The 17,395-nt window shown below is 49.8% G+C and overlaps 1 protein-coding gene across 1 annotated transcript; it reads left to right on the forward strand.

Annotated features, from left to right (window-relative positions):
- Positions 1 to 9,739: 9,739 nt before the first annotated feature.
- On the forward strand, positions 9,740 to 16,177 carry etnk2 (ethanolamine kinase 2). The gene is made up of 9 exons (XM_037490161.2): positions 9,740 to 10,190; positions 13,247 to 13,384; positions 13,462 to 13,583; positions 13,938 to 14,078; positions 14,700 to 14,842; positions 15,137 to 15,220; positions 15,294 to 15,454; positions 15,539 to 15,612; positions 15,768 to 16,177. Exons 1-9 carry the CDS (start codon positions 10,044 to 10,046, stop codon positions 15,838 to 15,840), a joined length of 1,083 nt encoding a protein of 360 aa, XP_037346058.2. The 5' UTR covers positions 9,740 to 10,043; the 3' UTR covers positions 15,841 to 16,177.
- The last annotated feature ends 1,218 nt before the right edge of the window (positions 16,178 to 17,395 follow it).

Here is a 17,395-nt window from a genome sequence, read left to right on the forward strand (position 1 = left end):
CTCCCTTTTACAGGCTCTTGATTGAGGTTCTGATTCAGAACACCTGGGAGGTGCACTTAGGGCCACCTGCTATAGTACCGCCCATCCACTACCACGCCTCTTGGTGGCCGTTGCCTGGCTACCCCAAGCCATGTGGGGCGCTGCTCGCCAGCTGGGCCATCACATACCCCCCCCCTCCGCTCCGAACTACGGAGGGGAGCGGCAGTCCACAGGCAGTCGTCCCTTCTTGACAGGGCATCGGCGTTCCCATGTAGCCTTCCCGCTCTGTGCTCCACTGTGAACTTAAAGTCCTGTAGGTGCAAAAACCAACGGGTTATTCTGGCATTCTTGTCTTTGTTGAAGGCCATCCACTTTAGGGGGGCGTGGTCTGTGACCCATGTGAACTCTCGGCCTAGTAAGTGGTATCTTAGTTTACCTATCGCCCATTTAACTGCTAGGCACTCCTTTTCAATAGTTGCATAATTCTTCTCATGGGGAAGTAGTTTGCGGCTAACAAAGGTGATGGGGTATTCACTTCCATCATGTACTTGGGACAGGACTGCCCCTAGGCCTACCTCTGATGCATCGGTCTGTAGTACGAACCTCTTGCCAAAGTCAGGGGTGTGTAGTACGGTTTCCCCACAGAGGGCTGTCTTCAAGGCATTGAAGGCCAACTGGGCCTGTTCCGTCCACTTTACCCCGTTGGGTGCGTTTTTGCCTGTCAGTTCATGCAAGGGGGCGGCTACCGAAGCAAAGTTAGGGATGAACTGTCTGTAATACCCAACTAGCCCTAGAAATGTTCTCACCTGTCGTTTTGTCTGGGGTTGGGGCCAGGTTGTTATGGCCTCCACCTTCTTTACTTGGGGCTTCACATTTCCTCGGCCGACAGTGTACCCAAGGTAATTCGCCTCCTCCAAGGCGAGGGAGCACTTTGCAGGGTTGGCTGTCAGTCCCGCCTCTCGCAAGGCCTGGAGGACTGCGGCTAGGTGCTGTAGATGCTTCTCCCATGACGTGCTATGGATGACGATGTCGTCGAGGTATGCCGCGGCGTATTCCTGATGGGGCCGCAGTATCTTATCCATTAGCCTCTGAAACGTTGCCGGAGCTCCATGAAGGCCAAATGGGAGCACTTTATAGTGGAAGGCGCCGTCTGGTGTTGAGAAGGCAGTCTTCTCCATGGCCTGGGGGGTGAGCGGTACCTGCCAGTACCCTTTCGTTAAGTCTAGCGTGGAGATGAACCGGGCCGGTCCTAGTCTCTCGACCAGCTCATCTACCCGGGGCATAGGGTAGGTGTCAAACAGAGAAATTTCATTTAATTTTCTGTAGTCATTGCAGAACCTAATGCTTCCGTCCGGCTTTCCAACCAGGACTATAGGACTGGACCAGGCACTGTGTGACTCCTCCACCACCCCAAGGTCAAGCATTTTCCTCACCTCGTCCCTGATGGCCTCCCGTCTGGCCTCGGGGATTCTGTATGGTCGTAGTCTTACGGTCTTTCCCGGCTCTGTTCTGATGTCGTGGGAGATGGCTGTTGTTCGACCTGGGATCTCAGAGAAGACATCTGCGTTCCGGCCAACCAGTTCTCGGAGGTCTTGACCTTGTCTGGATGACAGCTGATCGCCCATTTTCACCGGCGGGAGAACCTGGGGAATCAGGTTAGCTGCCAGGACATTAGTGGGGACCGGAAGGGGCTGATGCCATGGCTTAAGCAAGTTCACATGGTACAATTGTTGGGTTTTCCTACGGCCTGTCTGACGTACCTGGTAGTTTACGGGTCCCACCTGTTCCATTATCTCGTAAGGCCCTTGCCACTTGGCCAAAAACTTGCAATCATTCGTTGGGAGTAAAACCATTACCTTGTCTCCTGGTTTAAACTCTCTCACCTGGGCTCCCCTGTTGTATACCTGGGCCTGCTGTGCTTGGGCTTGCCGCATGTGCTCCCGAACCAGGGGCCAGACTTGGGTCATTCGGTGGTGCATCTGTTCCACATGCTCCACAATACTGCGCTGGGTGGACGGCTGCTGCTCCCAGGCCTCCTTGGCCACATCCAGTAATCCCCGGGGTCTCCGACCGTACAGAAGCTCAAACGGTGAAAATCCTGTTGAACCCTGGGGTACTTCTCGGATAGCAAACAGAATATAAGGCAGCAGTTGGTCCCAGTTTTTACCATCTACGTCGACTACCTTGCGCAGCATGTGCTTTAGGGTTTTGTTGAATCGTTCTACCAGGCCATCAGTCTGTGGGTGGTAGACAGAGGTTCTGATTTTTCTCACCTTAAGTCTTTGGCACAGACAGCTCATCACCTTGGACATAAAGCAGGAGCCTTGGTCAGTCAGGATTCCCTCCGGCAGGCCTACTCTACTGAAGAGTAGGAACATCTCCCGGGCAACCACCTTCCCTGTAGCGGACCGTAGAGGAATTGCCTCCGGGTACCAGGTCGCGTAATCCAGCATAACCAAGATATAGCGGTGGCCACGGCCGGACTTTGGTAGGGGCCCCACTATGTCCATGCCAATCCTACTGAAGGGGGTTTCAATAATGGGGAGGGGTATCAGGGGATTTCGGTATTCTACCTTTGGGGAGTTGAGTTGGCACTCAGCGCAATGTCGGCAGTATTCCTCGACGGCCCTCTTGATCCCCGGCCAGTAGAAACGGCTGAGAACCCGTTCATAAGTCTTCTCTCTTCCCAGGTGGGCTCCTAGTAAGTGGGAGTGGGCTAGATACAACACTTTTGACACATATTCTTTGGGGACAATCAACTGTTCAAATATATCCGCGTTCTTCTTAGTTACTCGGTATAACAGTTTGTCCCGGATCATAAAATGTGGAAATGGTACTTGACTCACCCCATCCTGTTTTTGACCCTCGATCACTTTGACGTCTCTCCAGGCTTGAGTCAGGTTGGGGTCCCGCAGCTGTGCTGAGCCGAATTGTCCTGGCCGGTGACCTTCCATTTCAGCTTCCGGAAAGTGCGAGAACACCTCGTCTGATTGCACGTCTTCCAGGGGCTCAACCTCCGCTGCCCGTTCTGGGTCTGTTGCTGTGGTGTGGGTGCAGACCACCTCACCTCCGTCGTCATCACTAGTGGCTGCTGGACTCCCATCAGGGGACACTACAGCCCAAGCTGGGCGAGTCGCAACAGTTTCTCTCTTTCCAGGTCGCTTCCTGGTTCGCCGTCTGGGGACCCTTGTCTCTGCTGGCCAGTAGCGGGGGAACAGTGGGCTGTCCCGACCGAAAAGCACTGGAACTGGCAGGCGTTCGACGACCCCAACCAGTAGAGAGAATCGTCCTTTAGGAGTGACCACTTGGATTTTGGCCGTTGGATACTTCTGTGTGTCCCCGTGGATGCAGGACACCGCCATCTCTCCCCCCCCCGTGGCACGGGCAAATTCCGGTCGGACCAGGGAGACCATACTTCCGGAGTCTAAAAGTGCCTCTGTGTCCTTCCCAGCAATCTTCACTGGGAACTTTGGGGCGGGGGCTCCCTCCTGTGCCCAGCAGGTAGTGAGGTGGTGGCAGGAGAGGCTTTTGTGATCGGTGGACCCGGCTGTCGGCATTGGCTCATCCCGATCTGGACACCCTCTGGCTAGATGTCCCTCTCGGCCACAAGAGAAACATCGCGGGATTGGAGGAAGCCACTGGGTTCGTTTTACAGCCGGCCCAGTCCCTCCAAACGTCGGTCGGGGTGACGGGGAACTGACAGCTTTGCCTATCATCTCTCTCTCTGCTTTGTTTTTAGGATTGGTTAGCTTGTTATTTTCTGATCGCATCAGACCAGCCATTACTCTGTGATTTTCCAATAAGGCCACTAATGTGTCCACCCCAAGGGGCCCCTGCTGGGCGACGTACCTCTTTGCGTCATTTGGTAGGCCTCGTATACACCGGTCAATTGCCACTCTCTCCACTATGGGTGGCCCCTCTGCTTCTTCCAGCCAGCTCCTGGTGTGACGGACTAGCCCCATCACTTGTGCCCGGACAGGGAGGGTAGGGTCGTAACTCCAGTCATGTACTCGCTGTGCTTTAGCGGGGAGGCTAAGTCCGTATTGAGCTAGGATGGCCGTTTTTACCTTATCATAATTTTCAGCCTCTGCCGCTGAAAGGTCCCGGCAGGCTTTCTGAGCTTCGCCGGTCAGGAAAGGCATGAGGTTGTTCGCCCATTCGGTTCTTGGCCATTTCTCCCTTGTTGCTGCCCTTTCAAACAATGCAATGTAGGTCTCGACATCATCATCTGGCGTGAGTTTCGTCAGCACCTCTTTTGGCTTCCGCTCTTTCGGTCTCCCTGTTGCTCTACACAGCTCTACTACCGCTGTCTGTAGATTGGCTTGCGAGGTCAGCATTGCATTCAAAATTTCTTCCATCTCTGACCTTTTGTTGCCACTCCACGGTGCATCCACTGGTAGCGATGAATCAGATTGCCCGCATCCTCCACCATATGTGGGAGCCCGGTCTTCCGAGAGGAGCCTGGGGCTTCAGGTGGGAATAAGAGTTCAGCCGAGACCCCAGGATTGCAGTGAAGTCAAACAGAAATTTTATTTATTATAACCTGAGGGGAAGAGGGGAGGGGGCATAAGCAAACTCAAAACGCCGGGTTCACCGGGATCGCCGGAGGCATCGGTCAGCTCAGCTGGACTCGTCCTGGAGTGAGAAGGGCCGAGGGATTAGTGTCGTCTCACCCTCCCTTTTACAGGCTCTTGATTGAGGTTCTGATTCAGAACACCTGGGAGGTGCACTTAGGGCCACCTGCTATAGTACCGCCCATCCACTACCACGCCTCTTGGTGGCCGTTGCCTGGCTACCCCAAGCCATGTGGGGCGCTGCTCGCCAGCTGGGCCATCACAACACATTGATCAAGTATTTCAAAAGGCAAAGTGGTACTTAAGCAGGCTTACAATGACCGAGGTATTTTCATACTCTGAGAAGCAGTTTATGGGCTTTACCAATTATGGCTCTGATAGTTTAAGACTATCTTCACTGTGCTTTTGCTTTATACTTGTGCAGAAAAGCCAACAGTCTTTTTTGGGAGCCGCTCTGCGTTCTCAAGCGTGTAATCCAGCTTTATTTTGTCACGGGACAAACCATCTTTTGACGGCAGCGCATTAGTTTGGAGTGCTGTCATGATCTCACCACTTTGTGTGCTCAGGTGTGATTATAGAGGATGGGAGTCCTAAATCTTTGACAACTGTGGGCTTATTATACACAGAGAATCCTAAAGACTAAGAATCCCAGCCGGGAGACCCCCCCCCCCAGTGATGGAACCCAACCAGCCACAATGCCCAATGGGGCCAGGGGCCCCCCTTGACTCAAACTACACCCACCTTCAACCTCAGCCTTCATTTTGATCTCAACTTTAATGTCCTGTGACGCTAAATCAGGGGGGGGGGCAAAGTTTGGGGTCGTGCAATGTTCCCTTTGGCCCCGTTTCTCAGCCCATCAGCATCTTCCAACTTCTGATCTCAACTACAGATCTGGAGTTCTGTGGCTGGCATCGTTTCGACACTATCACAGTCCCGAAATCTGAGTACACAAAACTGTCTCTGGTATTGTCCACCAAATCACCAATGCAAGTTGTCTTTGTCCCATAAGAGCGACGTGCTGGACACAGATATGGATGGAGTTAAAGTTTCATTAGTTAATGTTATTTTCATTGGAACAACTGACTAGGTGAAAGTGGGACTTGCATCTGTTTTTTGTATTTTATAATAAAGAGGATGCCTGATGATGACCAATGCGCGCCGTCCTCTCGGGTCTGTGCAAATGTTATGAAGTTGGGTGTAAAAGCAAACAGCCCCTAGCCCCGAAACCCCCACACAACCTGTGATGGATGGTGTGTCAACAAGGAGCTTGACTTTAGCAATGAAGTTATTCAGGAAAGAGCCAGGCCCTTACTCTTTGGAAAGGAGATGTCATTTGTTATCTGTGTGCGTGTGTGTGTGTGTGTGTGTGTCACATTGTAAACAGCACTCAATGTCTACGTTTCCTCATTGCTGAGATGCCCAAGGATCAGCGGCCCACCTTTGAGCCGCCCGCTGTGTACAAGGTCACGGCTAAGATGCGTGTATACGCATTCACCTTCAGCCATTTACCCCTCACACACACACACACACACACAATTCGCCAACTGCATTCCTGAGAGCCAGCGAAGAGCCTGGTTGATGTTAAAGGGAGCGCAGGGGAGGCGTGTGGCTACAGGTCCATTCACAGTGTCTGGGTGTGACACCTCCCACCGTGTACTGTAGGACTCAAAGAGGCCCCCAGTCATTCGCAAACAAAGCTTATGTGTTAAGAAACACGGGCATGAGGGAATAAATCGCCCCTCGCCGTTTGCACATCCACAGCACGGTCCTCTAGATCGTCTTACAGCTCCATCACAGCTGGGTGGAAGGTGGAGATCTCCACGGCCGATAGCCAGAGGTTTAGTCATGGCCCGGGGACGCACTGTGTGAGCAGTCAAAGACAACACCGGTATTTTAGTGGTGTTTTGACAATATGTTTCATATTTACATGCTTTGGTGTGCAGTAGTACACTACTAACACAGGGAAGACAAGGACCACTTGTTTCCCTTTGAGTCGAACAAAGTGTGAAACGAGGTGACGATCAAGTGAGTTTTCAGCAAAAGAATTAGTCTCAGCATTTTGGAGTAGATGGTCTCGAGTTAAATTCACAATAAACAACATGTAAAGAATCTGTTGTGAGCTGCAAAGTCAACATATTGACGAAAGAGTGTGCAGATCTTTAAATATATACACAAGTAAAGGGATTTACAATAAAGTAACACAAGGATTAACAAATACTACCCACTCGGAGCAGAGAAAATAAAATCAAGAAAAGAACACAATAATCCATTAAAATGCAACGACAAACTCACAGAATTAACTGATTAAAAGGAAGAATGAAATAAAACAGAATGAATTGATTAATCCACATGTCCCTGTGCACAGAAAAAGAAAATACCCACACACACTCACACATGCGCACATACACACAGAGGTTTGCCTCAGATCTAAGCCTAAACCTGGTTGTTTCTCTCATTGTTGCACCTGGTGGAGGAAGGTCTTGGACGACGTTTTGACTGCACAGATAATGGAGGGGTGTAAAGATTTGATGTGTAGTCCCGCCCATCTTTTAGAATGTTCAACTCGTAGCCAACGAGCAGACGACTGGAAACCAAAGAGTCCACACCGGGCACCTGGCATGTGACAAAAAGGGGACAATTCTTCACCTGTCCCACCATGGAGACATTTGTATGGCGATACTGCCCCCATCTGCCTGAGAGCTGTTAGCGCCTGTTGGATGCAGAGTTTAGATTAATAGTTTGGGATTGAGCTTCATCCGCTCAGTTTGGTCTTTTCACTTTTATTCATCCGTTGGCTGTTTTTTGTTTTTTGCTAATGTAATGCCCAACAGTAGTTAGACTAAGTATTTGGACCAGCTGTACAATTAGATTCTTTTTTTCTCTCTGGACCATTTAATGAAATGCCTTACAATGAAAATGATTCTATTGGTTGAATGCAGGCGCTTGTTCATGCACACACTGGATTCATCATCAACACACAAAGCGTATTTATGTACACTGGCCCAAATGCTACTGGATTGTCTTCACAACTTTCTTATTTCTATTAGTGTCTATTTATGTACTTGTCAACCTGTCATTTCAAGATAAGGAGCTTCAATGCTTCCTTAACTAGGTCCTTGAGCATAGGAACCACTGGACCATCCTTTACAAAAAGGAAAGGGGATCAATCCATCCCGCAAATTGAAATAGTGACGATTTACCCGTGCCGTTCACGAGAAATAACAGTTCCCGGCTCGATTTGAATTGTCAAACAAATGACCTCCTAACGTCTATTCCTAACTACTAATCCTTGACCTCTGTGGAAAACATCATGGGCTCAAGGAAAGATGGTTAGGAGACGTCATGAGGAGTTAGGAAAGGAAAACTACACGTAGTTCTGATGCGATGGGAGACGCATGTTCGTGACGTCCGCATGCAGCAGACAAACAATTTCTCTGAAGATGGAGAAGCCTTTGTGTGTTGTGACAGTGCTGAGTCATGCAGACGACATTAACAACCAGGTTCAAAGTATTACTTTATGAACAAGGTTGCAACATTGCAGTTAGTCACTCTTAGTCACAACGTTAAGTTTATTCAAGGGCAGAGTTTAGATTAATAACGTCATGTTTTAATTGAACTTTAATGTTTTGTCTCTATCCACAGGTGTGTTGTTTCCTCTTTCGTTGTGCAATAACACTTAAAAGGTTTTAATTAAAGAACATGTGAGGAGACCCGGAACACCATTGAGACTCTGAACCGGCAGCAGCTTCAAAGGGACTGTATCATCGATTTAAAACTATGAGGTTAAGCACTGGTGATGTAGTGACACAGATGAGGTTCAGGTACGTTTAAATGTAATTTAAAGGGATGTTTCTGCATTTAACTGACTGCGACGTCCTCTTGATGTTTGAGTAACAAGCAAACAAAACAGGTGTGTATGTGGAATATAGCCCCATCCATTAAAATAATAACTTTAGTTGTATTACTGTATCACACCTCCTCTTCACTTTATGAAAACTTTATAAAGCTAATCCAGTGTGATTTAATACAACAGCCCTTAATGAAATGTTTACCTCGGTAAGGTTTTATGTGTCTCTTCCATCCAATATGAATAATAAGAGGATATGCACCTGTCTTGGTTAGATGACATCCAACTGCAGTATTTTAATGTACTGTGATAATAATTCACTCATCTAACCGTCCCATGGTTTATTCATTAGCAAGACCAGCGGACGTTGTGACGTCATCAAGTCAGCTGCTGTTCCGATTGCGGTCAATGACCGTTTTCCCGAGTCCATTCTCCTGAGAACGGAAGTCCGCTCTCGGCGTTGTACGTTTTATTGCCCCCTATGTTACACATACAGGAATTGGTCTTGATGGAAGATGCCATAAAAGGAGACAAATACATTTCTTTAAAGTAATCGTAAAAAAAGATAAAAATTTACGAGCAAATATGAACAGAAATGGACCATATAAACAGATACGTATTGTAACGTCCTGTGTCAATAAAGAGCCAGTTTATTATTACTCGGGTTTATTGTTGACTGTTGTCGGCCACAGCCACGCCATCCAAAAAACACCCGGGTTTAACACACCAGTAAGAACTCAACTTCCCACAAATCACACATTACCTCGGAAGGGGCGGTACCCTAACCCTGACCTAAGAAACAGTAATCAGAACCATATACACATTTAGGAACTTAAGACACGCTACAGTAGGTATTGGGATGAAGTGTCCACATGTTTGGGTCAGTGGGGAACAGACTTGGTTCATGCGACCGGCTGATGAGGGGAAGAGGTTTGGGCCCGTCTTACATAGAGACAGCGGTGCAGAATCTTTAAAACAGGCTGAACTAGAAGCAGAGCAACAGGGAAGACAGCAGGTGTGAAATGATAAAAAATAGCTGGGAATAATGGGATATTGTTATAATAAATGTATAACAATAGTGTATTTATGAAGAGAAGGCATAGCTGGCCCTAAATGAAGCTGTTAATTAAACACAAATACATTCTGACTACGTTACGTAATCGTTATGATACAGGCAACTTAATATTTGTTTATTCTTCTTAAATACAGTTAAATCTGCCCCATTATTAGACAAGCAGCATGACACGCTGTATTCGGCTGATTCCGGGCTCCACTCGGGCAGACTCGGAGAAATGCGCGCGCTCGGCTGTGGTGCGCCTCAACCGGCGGAACAATCGGATGATCCCGGGGGGGCGGAGCCAAGTAGGGGGAAATGGTCCAGTTGGCTGACTGCTCCCAAGAAAGCCGGCGACGAGCATCCACAGCGGCAGTTTGACCGTACGCCTGCGCCGATTTTTCTACGTTACTGCCGCAGCCGTCGAGCAAGACACATCCCTCCGGGACAGCTTTCATGCAGCCACTGAAACGCTGAAACGCAGCAACATTCAAGCGGCTTTATAAACCAAGCAGCACTTGTATGCTGCGTTTTCGAGAAGTATTTGCGAAGGGCTCCGAGGTTAACATTGACGAGGAGCGGTTGCAGGATGGAGACGCAGATACATGTGCCTGTTGGGTCGCCGGTTATTAGAAAAATCCCCATTTTTGTGGACGAACACAACGTGACGGAGGGGGCGATGAAGCTCATCAAAGCGCTGAGACCGGCGTGGGACACGAGCGACGTCAAGACCAAGGTAACGTTATCCTGCTTAGCTAGCCGCACGTAGCATGCTAAGCTAGCTTCGGACTGACAGCTCCGCGGCATCAAAGAGCGCAGTTGGGAGGAGGGCCGCGGAAACACCACCCGCCGGCGACGCCAACCATCTATAAACAGACGACTCGCCGTCACCTGCACTCACTCCTGGACGACAAAGGACGCTGCCTGGTGTCCAGTGTGTTGTCGCAGTATTGTTGGCGAGATAAAAAATAAATAAAAAAACAATCAAATGGAAACGTAAGCTAAGCGAGTGAGACGCTCTCGGTAACTTTGCTCCAGTTACCCGAAAGGACTTTAGAGTCATTTTATCCGTACGTAACGCACGATAGCCGAGTCACGGGCGGCTCCGTGTCGGTGACGCCTCACGGGGACCGGAGCGGAGAGTCGGCCGCGCTCCTCTACTCCGTCTGCCCGCCGTCTCTGTGAGACGCGTCGGTCCTGCTGTGGACAGACACGGTCATGTCGGCTGGCAGTGCATCTTCGCGTTGGTTCACAGCTTGTACCCCTTCAAGGTGTTTTGTTACCATTTGAAATTGTAATAGTTATGTTTTTGTTTTTTTTGTTCAGTGACAAGAGCAAAAAGGAGATGGTCGACGGCAATAATGCTCCGTTGGCTTTGTCCACTCCTACAAAGTGACAGAAGGCTCGGGTTGAGGAGCACACATTAAAGCTTCACAGTGGCACCTCGTTATATTAATGTACAAACCACTGTCAATGGATCTCCACTTCAGTAAATGGTCTGAGAGCCACGTGATGCTCGGTGCCAAAAGTCAAGTGATCATTATGTTTTAACACAGCATCTCATTTCCACGTATAGAGGCCACTTTACTGGACATACATGTACTATTTTATTTAAATTCTTTAAAAGGATGGATAAAAGGCTTTATAGTTGCTCCCCGACTGAGATCCAAATCTTTTTTCCTCTTTTTTCCAAAGTAGCGCATTCACTTGAGCGTTCCATCCCATCTGTTTAATTTAAAGAGCGCAATTAGTTTACATAAACTACATGTTTAATCATTGAATGTGGCAGTAATAAAATGGCGTCACAAGTTGCATAGTTACGTTGTGACGTGGATGGACTCACTTCCCGTATTCTCAAAGGTGTGTTGTTGCTGTGACACATGGCAGACTGTTGATACGGAGAGAAGGAACACCCATTCATTTCCATCTCCACCTATTTGTAAATGTATGGAGGACATGTGCTCAGGGCCAATCGGTGCATCTCTTTAAAAGCTTTTGAGAATGGATACACGGATCTACTGGTCATGTAACATCACTTTAGTTACGGGCTGCTGGAGGCGTAATGTAGAGGTTTGATCACATCACAGTTTTACTATCACACTTGGTGTATTTAATGAACCCAGCAGAATGACGGAGGAATCCAAGGTCCAGTTTTACAGTTTTGTTTTGTATATTTGTTGTATATATTGCTTAGTTATGATAGTACTGAATAGAACATTGTACTCATCACATTGAGTGTCATTATTATACATACAGGACCTTGAGGTGTGTAAAATGACAACGTAATGTCAGAGTTCAAAATAGAAACAAAACTAAAGCAACAAACTAATTGTTCTTTGTCCTAATTGTTTGTTAATGTCAAGAAAAGCTACACATGAACAAGGCTAGGTAAAAATGCAAAAAAAGCTAGGTGTGAGGTTTTGCTGGCAACAATTGTAGTCATTGTTCTTCATGCGACGTGATCGGCCATCTGCAGCTACAACGCGTGTTTGCTGCTCGGCTTCCAGAGGCATCGCAGGGGTGGGAATCAGGGGAACTGCTGTGTGAGCGCTGATCACACACACACACACACACAGCTTCCATTCACATGATTGGTGTCCTATGAAGTTGCCATTGGTATCACTAGGTTGTCGAGACCAAATATCAATGTCAGCAGGCCAAATCCTGATAAACACATTAGCAAATATAGAGAAACGTCTAGTGGGCAAGCGCGCACACACACACAGTTAAAGTCCCTATGAAACACTGTTTTGTTCTGACAGACATCCGTACGGAGTTGTGCAGCTGCACAACCATCAACATGTTCAAGGTCAGGGCAGGAAATGGAGTGAGGAGGTCAGGAGATAATGTGAAACCAGAAAGTGTTATTGGGTTGAGTTGTTTTTCACGGGGACTGGGAAGTGCAGTGGAAACACCTGATTCCACCACCACCACCTGGGCAGGAACACCGTCACATGATGCAACGCTCTGTGTCTCCAAACACACCCGAGTTCAAGAAAACAGCTGAGCGCGCCAACAGCAACAGAGCGACAGCGTCCCGGCGCTGCCGCGCCTCAGAGAGCGAGGAAGAGCCACCAAAGAATGCCGCGTTGGCCGAATGTTTACCTCCATCTGGGTCCGAGCTTAACCCGGCCCGTCCACGTATTGAGCGGCGCATTGTCTGGCGGCGAGAAGGGATCATGTCACACGGGGGTCAATGGGGCGCGTGCAGCCATAACAGGGATGCCCGCCCGCCCATCTTTGTGGCCAACCCCGCGCGGAATGCCAGATATGTGTGAGTGAGCGTCTGGGCTGCGCCGGGGATGCCGGCAGCGTGTATGTTGTTATTGTCCCGGCTGCAGTGGGGGGGTCCGGCGAGGCTGCTTTCCACTGGAGGGATGTTGTCACGCGGATATTTAATGGCCTAGCTTTACACACAAAGGTTTTTTGACGTTTGACTTGTTGACTTCACCCTGCAGAGGGGTTCTGTGCGGTGGTTAGAAGTCCAGACCTGACCACATCCAGTACAGGTACTGGTCCAGTACAGCCGTCTGGTATCAGGTTTGAGGGGAGCCTCAATATGTAACTCGTACTCAATGAATAATATTGATTGAACGATCAAATGTCAAACAACATGCATTCCTAAGGCTAAAGGAAACCTGCTTGGCATGGTCGCAGCTCTCCGTGGTCCAGAGGCACACGTCACGCCGTGAGGACATTAATCAAATCTGCGCGCTGAGGGGACGACGACCGGTGGCATCCGAGAACCAACTCAAGATGACTCTGTGCTCACACTTTCTTTTCCTTCTCCAGCTCTTCACTGACGGCACAACCAACAAGCTGGTGGGCTGCTACGTGGAGGAGAGTCCAGAGGACGTGGTCCTGGTCCGGGTGTACGGCCACAAGACCGAGCTGATTGTGGACCGAGACAACGAGCTGAAAAGCTTCCAGGTAGGCTCCTGGGAACTAGAAGGTCTAGTGGCCTCAGAATGGTTTCCCGTGTGATACTTTGTTCTTGTTTCCTCTAGGTGCTGCACGCCAACGGTTGTGCCCCTCGCCTCTACTGCACCTTTCTGAACGGCATCTGCTATGAGTTCATGCAGGGGGACGCTCTCGGGACGCAGGACGTCAGGGATCCCTCCTTGCTCAGGTCGGGGACACGGTGGAGTTACACAACCACTCAGGATTTAGACTTTAGCTGGGGGACGGTAGCATTGGGCTATTGTTGCTTGGGATGTTGACACTAACTACTTTACTGCTGCACGTGAAGGAGGCAAATGAGGTAAAACGCATGCGAGTCGCATGCAAACACTACAAAAACTAAGGCTTTGTAATCAGGAGACGCTCCGTCACCTTATTACGTGATGCTGTGGCTATATTCAATGTTACACAATGTACTCCAGTGCCTCTTTTCAGGAACTTTAACTTTAAGACCAACACAGGATAGTCAGTGGGTATAAATCTGGTCCCAGCGATAAACTTGTTCATCCCCCCCCCCCCTCAGGCTGATAGCCGGGGAGATGGCGCGTATCCACGCCATCCATGCACACAACGGCTGCATCCCCAAACCCAACCTCTGGATCAAGATGCGCAGGTACTTCTCCCTCGTGGCCACCGAGTTCACCGACCAAGCATCCAACGTCAGGTGAGACACACGCGCACACACACACACACACACACACATGCAAATTACTACAAATGACACACACACGTCTGAAGAATAAGAAGAGGAGCTCAGTCCGACCCGTCTTGCCAGCGGGCCCCTCGGAGCCGACCACGGTGGAGCGTTCCATGACCTGGCCGGCAGCCCGGTCCCAGCTGCTATCTTTGTTCTGGTGATTAGATTAAGTCCAGCGTGGCTTGTGTAACTGGAACAATAATAGCAGACAGCATCACACAGCAGATGTTTGCTCAGGTCGCTGCATCGGGTCACCGAGCTCTGCGCCTTGGTTACACAGGGACCCACGACGTCACACACGTGTTGCATGAAGAACAGTTTGAACAGGCACGACCACGCGTGTTGGCTGCGTGTTGCTCTGCTTCTCCCCAGCCTGCCAGGCTCACTATGGGTTAAACCCGGTAAGCCCATTACAGTCAGCACAGAGGTCTGGTCAGCTGAGACGTGAGCTCGGCCACTTAACCCTCTCCAACCGGGGGCCAAACGTGTCCCATATGTGCATAAAGTGAACAAACTGCTAATCGTTCACCATTGTACTTTTGATTTCCCTTCACATGTGAATAAATATTTGGTGTCTTTTGGGTCCAGAATCCAGCAGGAGGTTCCCAGCAAGGCGGTGCTGGAGCAGGAGATGGCATGGATGAAGGAGCACCTCTCCACCCTGGGCTCCCCCGTGGTGCTCTGTCACAACGACCTGCTCTGCAAGAACATCATCCACAACGAGAAAGACGGTGGGCACGGTGGGCTCGGCCCGTTTGCCTCTTCATTTTTTGTCTTTGCAGAAAGGAAGTTGTATTTGGTGGCAGAGGCGTTGAAATAGAGCCATCCTTCCTAGTATCATTTGTACTTGTAGAAGCGGTTAGAAGGTCTAGTGGTTAGTGCAGCCATACATGGAACAGAAATATAACGCATCTTTAGCTTCTTTTTGTAGCTACAATTGGAGGCCTGAGGTCTCCGTGGGTTAAGTCTCCTCCCCCTCACCATTCCACCCTTTACATGGTGAGCGTCTTCCTCTTGTCTCTCAGGTCACGTCCGCTTCATCGACTACGAGTACTCCAGCTACAACTACCAGGCCTTTGACATCGGCAACCACTTCAACGAATTTGCAGGTTTGTAGGAGGCGCGATGCTCTTTTCCAACGTTTGCCTGTGCGCTGCTCCTCATGCCCCTGTGCGTGCTCAGGAATGGCGGAGCTGGACTACGGGCTGTACCCGAGCCGGGAGATGCAGATGGACTGGCTCAGAGGGTACCTCCAGGCGTACAAGCTTTTCACCAAGAAAACCGAGGATGTCAGCCCGCAAGAGCTGGAGACGCTGTATGTGCAGGTCAATAAGTTCGCTCTGGTGAGGACGCACGCACACACACACACACACACACACACATTCTTGTATTACATCACCTGATCTCTGGCTATTGTCTCTCTCAAGGCTTCTCACTTCTTTTGGGGCTTCTGGGCGCTCATCCAGGCCAAATACTCCACCATCGATTTTGACTTCCTTGGGTAAGTCTGTGTGAGCATGTTTGTTGATGTGTGCGCGGGCGTACACTGCAAGTAATCGCGTGATGTTCAGCCTCCATGGGTGCTGCTTGTATTAAAACTTGATCAAAAGGATATTTGACAGCTGTCTTCAGTGCCTCTGCTCTTCTGCCTCTCAGGTACGCTGTGCTGCGTTTCAACCGGTACTTTGAGACCAAACCCGCCGCCATGGCCCTGCAGATCCCACAATGAGGAACTCGGCCCGCTCCACACCGCCGTCTTGGAGAGGCCGGTTCATCGTTGCTCCTCGTGTGTGTGTGTGTGTGTGTGTGTGTGTGTCCTCCCTAAAATATCCACCGGCATCTTGTAGTCCCTCTTTGATGCAGCTGAACAAGGCGTAGAGACGTACAGGGTACAGGATACGCCGGTAATGAAGGTGAAATGTGAGACACTTGAAGGGAGGTGTGTGTGAGAGCATTCCCACTCCCGTCTGCAGATATTAACGCTTTTTTCAAAATTCTCATTTGATGCTAATTGCTTGTTGCCACAGTTTTCCTGTGCATCAAACTAAACTGCGGGGGGGGGGGGGGGGGGGCTGTACCCTGTGGTATTTCCTCCTGATGATTATGTTGTAGTCACTCCAAGCAAACTGCTACTAGAAGGAATGTGTGCTCGCGGCCTTTCCCCCGTTGGAAGAGAAGAGCTTTTCAAAGAGCCAGTAGCTCAGTGTGCTATTTATTTATTTGTGTAAAGACGGATCATTTAACATCTCAGGTGAAACGCTTGAGTTTCATGGTGGTTGCTTTGTGTAGAATGTTGAAGTGACACGCAGCAGGAGAGCAGAGGTGGCTGCTGGGTAACGAGAACAGCGAAGAAGAGGGGACCCGTGTTAACGCCACTCTGAACTGTGTGTGCGTTTTCCACCTGCTTGACTTTTACGGTTACAGCCAATCGCTCCGTTTAACTTTCCATTTGGACGTTCCAGGACCCTCGGAAAATCACAACCTCCGTCACTCCCCCTCCCCTTCCCTCCCCCCACCTCCTTCCCTCTCGGATGTGTTTTTACGCATGAGGAGGAGCCCAGTGGCACCTGTTGAACAGCCCAGGTCTGGAGACGCATTGTGTCCTGCAGTGGGACATTGCATCAGACTTTAAGAGGGTCCGTAGTCCTCCTGTGACTCTTGGATCCCGTGATCCTGAACACACGAGTCTCGATCCGACTACACTGCGCTCATTCCCCAATGAATGGTATCTTTTCCTCCATGCTGGGGTGGGGGCTGCGTCCCCTCAGACACGCCCAGCCCTGACCTTTTGTCCTCAGCTGCTCGTCTCATGTGGCCGATGGGGTTAATAATCACCGAGGGAGCCGCAGCAGAGGAGACACCGACCACGGTTTCCAGTGAGAGCGACGGGCCGCAGAAAGGGGGTGGAGCCTGGAAGAGGCGCCACGCATGTGATGACTCATGTTTGGGAGCAAAGCAGCTACCGGTCTCTAATCACCTGCAGCAGTGGTGCGGTTTTAATTTGAGGGGGATCAAGAGGCCCTTATTTTAGTAATGTTAATCTTCTTAGACTGCTGCTTGAGCACACAGTCTTATTACCCAGAATTCAGTCTGGAGAGTCAAAAAGTCCCTGAGTGGACCTCAATCTTTGACCGTTTGGGCCTCCGTTGAAGGGCTCCTTTGAAGCCTCCAGCAGTCCATGAGGCTGGTGGCTTAATGTAGGGTTCAACTGAAAACACATCCCACCCAGAATGGAGGTTGTCCTCTTAGAAGAGCCCCTTGTCCCATTGGTCGCACTACCCCCG

The sequence above is a fragment of the Pungitius pungitius genome, chromosome 8, assembly GCF_949316345.1.
Source record: "Pungitius pungitius chromosome 8, fPunPun2.1, whole genome shotgun sequence".
Lineage (NCBI taxonomy): Eukaryota > Metazoa > Chordata > Actinopteri > Perciformes > Gasterosteidae > Pungitius > Pungitius pungitius.